At 43.3% G+C, this 12,166-nt stretch overlaps 1 protein-coding gene across 2 annotated transcripts in view; it reads right to left on the reverse strand.

Moving 5' to 3' along the window:
* SELENOI (selenoprotein I) overlaps positions 1–12,166 on the reverse strand; it is a 42,322-nt gene that overhangs the window by 14,666 nt on the left and 15,490 nt on the right. Inside the window, exons 2-4 of one of the 2 annotated variants that reach the window (XM_026671548.2) lie at positions 9,329–9,397; positions 8,888–8,996; positions 797–871 (exon numbers count right to left, since the gene is read on the reverse strand). In XM_026671548.2, coding sequence (XP_026527333.1) covers positions 797–871; positions 8,888–8,996; positions 9,329–9,397 — 253 coding nt within the window. The remainder of the gene's footprint in view (positions 1–796; positions 872–8,887; positions 8,997–9,328; positions 9,398–12,166) is intronic. The other variant, XM_087959576.1, reaches the window with a different exon arrangement.

A 12,166-nucleotide genomic window follows, 5' to 3' on the forward strand; every position in this document is an offset into this window, starting at 1 on the left:
TTAAAATTAGAAGAAAAATACATGAAGGAAAGAAATCAAAGCAAAAACATTTAAGAACTAAGTTTGATGAGGCTCCGACAATTCATAAACCAAGGCCCATTTATTGGGGCCATTGTTGTTAAAAACAGCTGAAAGTCAGGAGGTTTTATGAGGCAGAAAAAAAGATTTGGTTTCAGATTGTGGTTAATTGAATCCCTAAAACACTCCCCCTTCTCTGCTGTAAATCTTACTATTTTCCTAAAATTGCTACAGATCCATAACTGCTGTTTTGAAGGACTCTCAAGGCCTTGTATCACTGCATTCATTTTTAAGTATTCTTGCTACATTTTTTTTCCTTATGCACATACTACTCACACTTTATTTTACTACTAGTGGATAGTCTTATTTCCTTTTGTAAAAGCTGATCGGAATATGTTGCTTCCAGAAAAAAAACACAAATTAATTTAGAACAAATTGCTTATGGCTTTGCGCTTGCATCTTCCAGTACTTATTTCCTTGCCCCTGATAAAACTGAAATGGAGAAGCAACAGCTATTTCAGAAATATGAATGTGCAACAGAGAACAGAACAGCTTCTCTATGCTTCCTCTCTTTGGGAAAAACATCCTCTCCTATTTCAGGCACAAGCATTGGTGCTAAGAGGCATAAGGTACAACCTGCTTGTATATGTATTTTGCACTAGAGTTGTGAAATAAGAGGCAGCGGTTTTATTCAGGAACTTGGCCTCAATAATATTAATGTTCATTCATATGTTGTTGATTGTATAAATATAGGGTGCAGGAAATTAACAGATCTTACCTAGAGTATAAGCCGCAAAGTTGAGGAGACCCACTAGGATCCATACTTTGTTTGGAACGTGCTTTTGGTCTGGTGCTGCAGGAAAGACAGTAATTCTGAGTCATTATTTTCTCTAGGAAAACGTTTTCAAACAAGAGTACATTTTAGCCATTAAGATCAGGCTCATCCTATTGCAGGCTTACCCAACCTGGAACTCTTCTAATGTTTCGGGACAGTAATAAGTCACAGCAACTGGTTAACAGCTGATTGATCTTGCCTGACCTCAAAAGAACTTGGGTGAGAAACTACTAAGAAATACTAGGGCTGTAAATGAGAATGAGAAGTTTAATAAAATCCCAGATGGCGGCAATGGGAAAGAGACAGTATGATGCAGAAAATCTATTCTAACAGAGTTATCTGCTTGTATCAGCAAACCTTTAGTTACCATTGAATTCACAGCAGCTACCACCCAATTGCGAAATGCCACTCTTATTGCCCTAATTATAGTGTAAAATAGTAATTTATTTATTCATTCAGCACATTTCTACACCGCCCACTACCTGTGACTCTGGGCAGCTTACAAGAAATTCAAACTACAATTACAAGTTGAAATAATATGCAGATAAGACAACAGCAGCAAAATCAGTTAATCTGAAAGAAAGTTATTAGTATTGGAATGGGACATACAAATTTCCTGCTGGGTAAGGCTCCAAAGCACAGACTGAATTGGAAAATTAAATACTTCAATAGTGGGATTAGCTGTGCTTCTTAATGAATTATGCCCCCTGCCCCTGCCAAATCAAACCTTGAGAAAATGTATTCTTCCCGCCTGATGTATTCTTTCCGACTGCAAACCTGACAATTCCTCACCATTTGACACAGGGCTAGGACTGAAAGGAAATGGAATCAAAATCATCTGGAAAATCCTATTTGCATTTTATATTAATAAATAAGGCAACCCTTGCCCTGTGAAAAACATGCAAAGCTTCCTTTCAGAAAGGTGAGGGTGTGGACAGAACAATGAGATTTCATTTCTATTTAATTAAATGTTGTTATTAATCTTTAGATGTATGTACATTCCATGAATTTCTGCATGCAAATCTTGGGGGACGGGGGCTGCATTCAATGCAGGGAACTCAAGTTGTGTACCATTGCTCTAAAGCAGGCTTGTCCAACCCGCGGCCCACGGGCCGCATGCGGCCCAGGTCGCCTCGTAATGCGGCCCAACACCCACCCCAACCTTCATGAAAGATCCAGCGAGGAGGAGGAGGAGGCAGGCGCGAGGGCGGGCGAGGCGAGCAACAGAAAAGGCGGGCAGCCGCAGCCCAAAAGTCCCGCCCGCCACCTGCTGTTGCCGCTGCCGCCACCGCTGCTGCTTCTGCCCCCCCGCCGCTGCTGCTTCTGCCCCCGCCGCCGCTGCTGCTTCTGCCCCCGCCGCCGCTGCTTCTGCCCCCCCGCCGCCGCCGCTGCTGCTTCTGCCCCCGCCGCCGCTGCTGCTTCTGCCCCCGCCGCCGCCGCCGCTGCTGCTGCCCCCGCCACCGCTGCCGCCACTGCTGCATTTGCAGGAGGAGAGGTAGGTGTGAGGCGAGCGAGCTTTCTTCCCCCTCCCCCCACCTCGCAAAATTTGGCCGGAAAATTAATAAAAATAAATAATTTGCAGCAGAAGTAGGCGCGAGGCGGGCGAGCTTTCTTCCCCCTCCCCCCCAAAATTATAAAATAAAAATAAATAATTTTTAATAAATAATTAATAAATAATAAATAATTTTATTTTATTTTATTATTTTATTAATTATTTAATTTTATTTAATTTTATTTAATTTAATTATTTTATTTAATTATGTGCGGCCCAAACCAAATTTTCATCTTCTAATGTGGCCCAGGGAAGGTGAAAGGTTGGACACCCCTGCTCTAAAGGTTATAAACCTTTCTCAATACTTAAGGAAACAAAACAGCATTTCAGCTACTATAAAGTATTATGGTTCAAAATTTTTCTTTTTTTCTTCAGGTGTGAATTTCACAAGGATCCAAGATATTAGCACTTAGCACCTATAGCTTTATATGCATGCATGCATGTATGTATGTACATTTAATATACCACTTCATAGTCATTTACAGCCCTCTCTAGGTGGTTTACAGAGTTAATATAATGCCCACAACAATCTGGGTCCTCATTTTACTGACCTCGGAAGTATGGAAGGCTGAGTCAACCTTGACTTGGTCAGGATTGAATTACTGGCAGTGTGCAGAATTAACCTGCAATACTGCATTCTAACCACCACAGCTACTTCAACTATAACTAGTATAATTACCTGTAATACAACTTTGATATAATCTGAGGTAATAGTTTGTATATCAATGAGAAGCAAAACATCCTGCTGACATTGAAAAGTTAGTACCGTGTTTCTCACATAATAAGGCCGGCCCTTATTTTTTTTGACCCCCGAAAAAACGGCTAGGATGTCTTTTCGGGGGGTGACTTAATTCTCCCCCCTTGCATCCTTGGGTGGGTGGGCGGGCGGCGACAGCTTGGATATTCGGGAGACCTTCGGGTTCGGGCCACCGTTGCTTTCCCTTCTCCCTTGCTGCCGTGGCGTTTGGTGCAGCCACGTGCGGCCAGTCAGGGCTCCTCCCTGCAACCGGAGCCCTGAGGAGACATTTGGCTTCAGGCGCTCCCGTCTTCCCTTTGCTTTCGAAGGTAAAGCGAATTATTTTACAAAGCCCCACCTGCCCGAGAGGGCAGCCCAACCCCACATGGGGAGGCTAATTTCCCGGGGCCTCTTCCGTTCCTCCCCGACCTCCCTACGCTGCGCGCCTCTGACACGCCGCTCCCTTCAGCCCAGCGAGCTCTTCCACCTCAAAGAAAGGCCAGGCGGGCGGCTGCAGAGCAGCAGCAGCGGGTCTGAGCCGCTCGCAGCAGAAACAGCCACCACCCATAGCCCGATGCGGGGAGAACGAGTGAGGTTAGCGCCCGGCAGCCCGGGCGAGATTTGGGAACGAGGGGCAGGAGGAGGCACGCACACACCCGCGGCTCACTTTCCCAGCTTTGCCCAGCCCTTACGGCTCTGGCGCGGCCCTGGCAGGATGAGCGGAGGGTCCGGCGGGGAGGCGCTCCAAGTGTCTCCTCAGGGCTCCGGTTGCAGGGAGGAGCCCTGACTGGCCGCACGTGGCTGCGCCAAACGCCGCGGCAGCAAAGGAGAAGGGGCAGCAAGGGAGAAGGGAGAAGCAACGGTGGAAGGTCTCCTGATATGAAGTGCCCCACCAACGCAGGCAGCACAATATCCGGGCATGCAACAAAAGTACTTACTAACGGCAAGCCCCCCCCCGCTCTCCCCCCCCATTTCGCATGTTTAATATGGGGCTTAATTTGGGGGGAGGGGCTTAATTTGATTTTATGCCAATAAAACATGGTGGGGCTTCCTATTGGTGGAGGCCGTATTGTTGGAGAAACACGGTAGGATGATACTTTTTACCAGGTAATTCTGAGCCTAGATTGAAAAGTCCAAAAATATAAACATAGGAAGAAGGCAATGCTTAATTTTCCTCTTATTGCCAACAAACACCATCAATATGTTGATATAGTCATTGGAAATTTAGCTTGACTTGTTTTAGTTGTTTTATTTATTCAATTTATTTGCTACCCATCTCACAAACTTGAGGGAGACTTGATCAGTGATATGCAAAATAAAACAAAGAGTTTCTGTTATTAATGAAGCCTCATGTACTCTTGGAAAGAATTTAAATCCTTACTTTGTACTTTCACATAGCTGATTTCCATTACCTATATTTATGCCAAATTTTATTCAGGCTTGTTTAATATTAAAGCTTTATTAACTACCTCTGCATACATTTTAAATTCCATTTGGGTGAATTCCATTCTGTGAAACTGTATTTTTCAAGAAAAATGCCTTTAAGGAGAGAAAAAAACATATTCTGCTTTCAATCTGAACTGAGTTTGTCCTTTCAGTTAGGAAAAAATAGACCAAAGAAGCAGAACCATTATAAAAACTGTTATCATATTGTTATTAGCTGGGCAGCTAACAACAGTGAAAGAAATAAACAACAGGATATTTGTCTGCCCTCATGAATATCATTTTTGCAAACAAACACAGAGGGAAGCTGCTGTACTATTTGCTGAGATGGACATCTTAAAACATGTCTCACCCACATACAGAGTGAGGGAAAACCAAAATTCCCAATTTCAAAATAACAAGAACCACTGAGGCATCTTTGCAGTATTTCACTAAGGGTAGAGGAAAAGAGATCAAACAGCATACTCCACTGAATCAGATTTAAGGAATGTTGCCCATTAACTCTGATTAAAACTTAAATGTTACTCTTGGTCAGTAAATGGATTGTGGCTAAGCTTACAAGTAGTGATTACAATTAAGCATTACAAGTAAATAAGACAAAAAAAGAGCTCCAGCAAGAAGCTGCAACATGGACTGCTCCTAATCAGTTTCCAACCAGCCATTCACGATCTTTTCTAGGAGTCAAAACTCTTCAATCTGATTTTCACTCCCTCTGCTCAACACTGAATAGTCTGTAACCATACAATTTTGGTTTCTTCTAACTTCTTTATCAAAAGCAAGATGGCACAACGGAAGCAAAAGTTTATTTAAATCAGGATCCCATTCTCCTTGACAGCCAACTTTCTGAGCAGCCTATCAAATAAACCTGGGGATTATCTTATTTTTTGCTGAATAACTATGTTTGCCATAACTGGGGGGAGGGAGTTGGTGTAGCAGCAGCAACAGAAAGCAGCAATCCCCACTGCCTAGAACAGCTGATTGGAGGTATTCCATGAAGCAGATCCAACCGCCAATCGGCTGTGAAGGCTCCAGCGTTCCCTGGCTGAGGCAGCAACGCAGAGGTGGGATTAAGCCAGTTCAGCCGAACCGGTTGTTAAAGTTGTGTGCAGTTCAGAGAACCAGCTGATCCCACCACTGGCTGGCCTGGGAGCGCTCTACATCTGCCTGCCCTGCTGTGTGCCCGTCCGGCCTAGGTCATCGACTGTGAGCCCAAAGGCATGGAGAGAGAGAGGTATGGCTTGGCTTCCAGCGCTGGAGAGAGAATTTGGGGGTGGCAGATGGGGTGGGGCAGGGGAGGAAGGGTGCCCAATTCCCAGGTCGACTGGCTTCTTTCCGGCAGGACTTTCTCTGCTTTAGCATCGTCCAGCTTGAGGGGAGGTTGCCACCCTTTCATTGGGGCACGCATAGCTTTTCCCACCATCACTAGGCATAGCATGGTTTTCTGCCCCTAAGCTGGGGTTGGCAACCCATGACTCCAGACCCTCATGCGGCTCTTTAGGCCCTCTCCTGCAGCTTTCTGTTGGATAATCCCACCACTGGCTGGCCCCGCCCCTCACCCTCCCCTCCCAGCCACTCCTCACCTGGCCTGAGAAGGTAAGGGCAATGGCGGCAGATGGAGACTCACTCTATATTCCAGAGCGGGAGCGAAGCACCCTTCTGCTTGCAACTTCTTCCGGCCCTTCTTGGTGCTGTGCACACCTTGACCGCTCGAGGATATGCACAACTTTCTCTCTGCCCCGAGACACTGGCTGGCCCGGCTGCAGCCGATGCACCATGTCGTAATGGGCTACAGAAGGAGGAGTGGGCGCCATCTCCCCCATTGTGAAGCACGCTAAATTTAAGTGTGCTGTGCAAGGCACTGCAAGAGCAGCGAACAGGCCATGGAGGTGGTGAGAGCAGCGGCGGCAGCCGCAACCGGGCCAGTGTCTCGAGGCGGAAAGTCACGTGTCTCCCCATATTCCTTTCACTGGCTCCATGGCCTGCTCGCTGCTCTTGCAGCGCCTTGCGCAGCACACTTAAATTTAGTGTGCTTCACAATGGGGTAGACGGCGTCCCCCTCCTCCTCCTGGAGACCATTAGAACGTGGAGCATTGGCTGCAGCCGAGTCGGGCCAGTGTCTCAGGGCGGAGAGAAAGTTGTGTGTCTCCCTGAGTGACCAAGGTGCGCGCAGCACCAACAAGGACCGTAAGAAGAGTCAAATAGAGGGGCGCTTCACTCCTGCTCTGGAATACGGAGTGAGTCTCCATCCGCCGCCGCCGCCCTTACCTTACCTTCTCAGATGAAGACTGACTGAAGAACGAACAACATCAGCAAAACAAAAAACAAAAAAAACGTTTTTGGAAATGGTTCAAGAGGGAATACACCCACACCCAAAACAAACAAACAAACAAACAAACAAACAAACATACATACATATATATATATGAGAGAAAGATGAGAAGAGAGAGGGAATGAGAAATAGAGAGGGGGAGAAAGAGAGGAGTGAGAGAGATGAGAGTGAGAGAGAGGGAGGGAGACAGACATGGAGTGAGATACCTGTTTAAAAGAAAATACAGGGAGCCACAAAACCTGGGTAGGCGTGGCTGGAAGGTTCATGTGATTGGGTGGGAGTGAGTGATGTCGAGTTGGCTACACCCACCCAGGTTTTGTGGCTCCCCGTGTTTTTTTTCTGTGGGAAACAGGTCCAAATGGCTCTTTGAGTGTTTAAGGTTGCAGACAGACCCCTGCCCTAAGCCATCGATGCAATTTTGGGGCCAGCTTGAGGGAAGGAAGCCGCTTCCTCCTCTTTCCTTGCTCCTCGTATTTCCCTTGTGTCGGCCTCTCCATTGCAGCGCAGCGCCCAGGATCCATTAGAAGGGTGCAGATAGATTATTTCCAGCACACTTATGACTTTTGATTCAGTGCAACATTTGAAATTATTTCTAACATCATTATCAGTAAAAAAAAAAAAACAACGGAGGGAGAGAAGAGTACATTGGTACAATCTAGTGCAATCCAGTGTTCTGTAAAACAATTCTGCTGTCAGAGTTCTGTCTATTGCCATAATTAAATTAAAACACTACTGGGATCTCAATTTGGGTTTATTGGTTTTTATGGCATGCATCACAAAGGGTGTTTTCTTAATATGGTTTCAACTGTTACTTCTTAATACATTCTTCTCTTATTGTTGTTCTATTGTAAGTTGCCCTAAGTCTGTGGATTGATGAAACGTTGATCTAGAATGAGGGAAACCCAAATTCAAGACTACCCTCAGCCATAACTGCCGTCTCCAATCAGGTTCAATCTGTTCAAATCATTCCTCTCAAGAGAAGCTGTGGCAGTCCCTCATTTTGGTGAGATGATGGAGGTCAAATGCAGGAAAAACTAGCTCTTGCATACAGCTCCAAATTTTGGAACGGCCTTCCCATGAGATCAGATTAACCTCATATTTTGGAAGGTTGTTACAACAGACTTCTTCCAAAGGAGTTTGGGGGATTTATGGACAAGCCATGAGTAAATCGTGCTCCATATATTTTCTCTTTTTTATTTTAATGTACTGTACTGTTTCAATGTACTGTAAATTTGTTTTTGTATAATAATAACTGTTATTAGCCTCCAGATTCAATAAATAAATGGATGTTGCTATCCAGATTTATGCAACCTGACCAATTCCTAGCTGCCCAGAGTTGCCCCAAACAGTGAGCGGCGCGGTATATAAATACATTAATTTGTGGGCCCAGGTTAAAGCACCTGCATTATCAGGTACTAAACAGGTAGGTGGCTTACCAATCAACTGTTTAACAACTATTTACTGTTATGATGGTCTTGGACTTCCAGCTGTCATAAAACACTGTGCTATCCCCTGCAGTTATGTGATTGCAATCTGGGTGACTGGCAACCTGTCTGCACTTACAACTGGTTACCAAGCACCCTGTGATCACCATTTGCAACCTTCTCTGCTGGATTTCCCTCTAATCTCTGGAGGCTGACTGAAAGAGCTGCCTGCCAAGGGGAGCTGAACTCCTTTAGTGGAGTAAAGGAATGGAGCTCAGATTCTGAAGATCTGAGCTGTTCCTGCATCCTGTCAAAAGCGTTCCCTTTCCCATGTGGAGGGGAGCTTAAATCCTTCAGCAGCGTAGAGAAATGAAACTCATATCCTGATGATTTAAGCTCTGCTTCCTCACCCCGGGGAAAGAGTTCCCTTCTGCATATTAAGCAAGGCCAAAATCAAAACAGATATCAGTATCAGAATATATTTTTCATCATTCTTGTGATTATAAAGGCACACACAATTTAAAAATTGAGTGAAACATCAAAGTCTTACCAGAAGCATAAAAATCAGGGTCAAAGTATGCCATGAGAAAGAAGTTGAAGACAAGTAGCAAGAAACCAGAAAACGTTATCAAATTTGGGGCCAGCCACTTAGGAAAAATCTAGGAGAAAGCAAGTAAAAACATATACAAAAAGTTCATATTAATGGACACAGTAATTTTCATCAAGAAGAAAATATTCATTTGACATAAGCCTTTTTTCCTTATTGTTCTATAGCAGTAGAAAATAAAACCCAGTCCACAAGGTGATGTGCATGTACAAATGATCAAGTTTTCTGAAGAAGGGTTAGTCCTGGGTTAGTCACAGAGAAAAGGAAGGGGTCATATCAATGTCAAATGGGTCATAAATTTTTTTTTACTTGCAGAGAGTTAAACGTAGCCCAAATGTAGCACAGAAAGCACACTCAAACAGGGTGGATAAGAGTTTTACTCACCTTAACTACAGTGTTCCAAAATGGATGCATGACATACAGGGAAAGAGGGTTGTTGTCCACAGCACTGTACTATAAAGGAAGCCAAGAGAATAAAGACGATCAGCTGAAAGTCTTAGAAAGTTCTTCCAGGAAGCTTACAAGTAGGACATCTGCATTCATTTCACCTTACACTTCTCCAGAATCAAGCAACATGTTGTTCCATGGAAGTGGGAAGCCTCTACATCAGGGGTGTCAAACTCATGCCGTCATGGCGGCATCATGTGACGTATCAGAACTTTTTTCCCCTTCGCTAAACCTGGCATGGCCAGTGCATGATGCATCTGGCCCGCAGGCCAGGAGTTTCACAAGTCCTGCTCTACATATTCTGACAATCATTTCTGGAGAGGCATTTATTAATGGTCTTTGCACCTGACAACTACACATCTGGGCCAGGTGTCATAAAACTTGAAAGTGGCTTTGTACAGCTCAGATCACGTTTTGAGCTTTGTACAGCTCAGATGTTTATAAATACCTTTTAATTTCACAACCTCAGGGTGAGGGATAAAAGAACACCTCTTGTAATATGATGGCTGTGTTAATTCCACAAGATCAATGATAGGGAAGATAAGAGTACGGGAGTAATCTATTCTGATTGATTAATAGTGAGAAAGGCCATGTTATAGATCATAATTAGGTTGGTCTTTCTCAGTATTGAATATCTTATTATTCACAACTCAATGGAACAGATGGGACCAACGGCTAATGTTCATGTAACTGCTTGTCCTACAGCAAAATTTAAAATCTGGCTAAGCACCATATAATTAACTCACATTAAAAGCACTCCAAATTGTCAATCAAACTTCCAAATTACCATTGTTTGATTTGCCTTTCTCTCTGATGAATAAGGATTGCTTCCAGACAAATAAGGAGGCCTATGTTTGAGGGACTAACTATGATGAGTTCAATACATTTGGGTTGTGAGTTTGCATAAAGCACTTTCTGGACAGTAGATTATGGAGCTTAATACACATATGCATACATACATATTCTATTATGTTATTTCAGAGTGATAGTGGGTGGTGGTATGTTTCTGGAAGGGATGAATGAAGCAATCTGGCAGTTTATGCCAAGACTGTATACTCCTCCTGGTGTTACCCAACTAAGCAAGTGGGCACCCACAAAAGGCAGCAGCAGTATAAGAAGATGCTGATGGCACATGATCAGAATAGAGACAACAATAAAGACACATTTGCAAACTGGCATAGAGGCACAGAGAGAGAGAGCTAAGATGATGGAATGCTCCATAACTTTCCCTGACAAGTCAGCTGCATAATAAAATTATATTTAATTATTGTTTGGCAAAATATGCTGCTCCTTTTTGAAGAAAAATGGACTGTTGTTCCCTAGCAAATGAGACAAAAATGGGAACATGCTATTTTACCATACTGGCATGATAGGACCTAAAGAATTTAACCTGCATCTCAATACAACTTGCACTCTGAGTACAGAATGTTACTGATGTTGGATACCTAATGCCAAAAAAAGTATTTGTAGCTAAGAGTTGAACTGGTGTGTGTGTGTGTGTGTGTGTGTGTGTGTGTGTGTGTGTGCTCCCTGAGCCTGGCTGTTTGCTTGCAAATGTTTCACTATCCAGCTAGGCAATTTGATGATGTTATCTAGCTTGGTAATGAAATATTTCCAAACAGACAACCAAGAGAACAGCAAGACTCCCACAGATTTATCTGATTACAATGCTACAATACTTAAGTTGTTAGATGCATCATGTGTATACATCATTTCTGTAAAAAAGATGGGTGAACTTCAGGATATGCCATCCTACAAATACCCAGGCTTTCTGAAATAGAACTGTGTTTAATCCCTAAACTGAGCTTCAGGTCTTTAATATCAAAACAGATATTAAGCAGAATGAGGTATCAGAAGTATAATTATTTTAAAAAATAATAAAGTTCCACAGATGTCTGAATCCTTATTTGTAAACTTGATATACACCAGAGAGAACATAAATTTACAGACTTTGGAGCCTATGACTATATACGTTTTCATGAAATATTTGCAAAAAATTAACCTCAAGACAGATTGGTCCAAGTTGGAAAAGGCAAAAAGTCCTAATTCATCAAAGGTAAACAAAATCCCATTATTGCCTGAAGAGCTGAAGAAGCTTCTTGGATGAGAAGTGAAATGTCTTCATACAAAAACCAGAAAATCCAGTTGCCTCTTGAAAAAAAGCACCTTTGAGACAGCCATGACCTGGATGACCGAGAATCTCCCTAGACATCTCACTTAATAGAAATGTTGGGCTCAACTGGTCGTAAATCGAGAACTAAGTCAAGAACTACCTGTTCACTTCCCTTGCTACATAGGAGTTAATGACAAGGGAATTCCAGTGCTTTGTTCATTGATTTCTTCACATTAAAAGGTGTTAAAGGAATCCTTGGGCCCCTGCAATCTAAGGAAAGGCAGGTAACAAATAAAGCACAGCAAATTGTCGCTTATGTTCTCTTGATGGATTGATTATATGCCATCAAAAGATATAGCCAGATATACATAGACAGAAAGTAATTTTGGCCACCTAAAAATAACATCTTTTAAATGGATATTTTTTTGCTATGCCATTAGCATCATCTCCAGAAACGTTTGAGACTTATTGCCATTTCATTCACTTGGCCTATTCAATTGCAGATTCACATTACTTTCAAAGCAGAACATTGAAGACATTCAGGCACGATGATTCTACTTAATGGTGTGGAATATTTAACTAGATTGTTTAGATCTCATTATTCCTCCCTTTAGATGCAAGAGAGCACAGCCTAATTGTTTGGTCTACGCATGAAAGCATTT

This window comes from Notechis scutatus, chromosome 1 (assembly GCF_049901735.1).
Source record: "Notechis scutatus isolate UNSWTSFEM ecotype Mainland chromosome 1, rNotScu1.2, whole genome shotgun sequence".
Lineage (NCBI taxonomy): Eukaryota > Metazoa > Chordata > Lepidosauria > Squamata > Elapidae > Notechis > Notechis scutatus.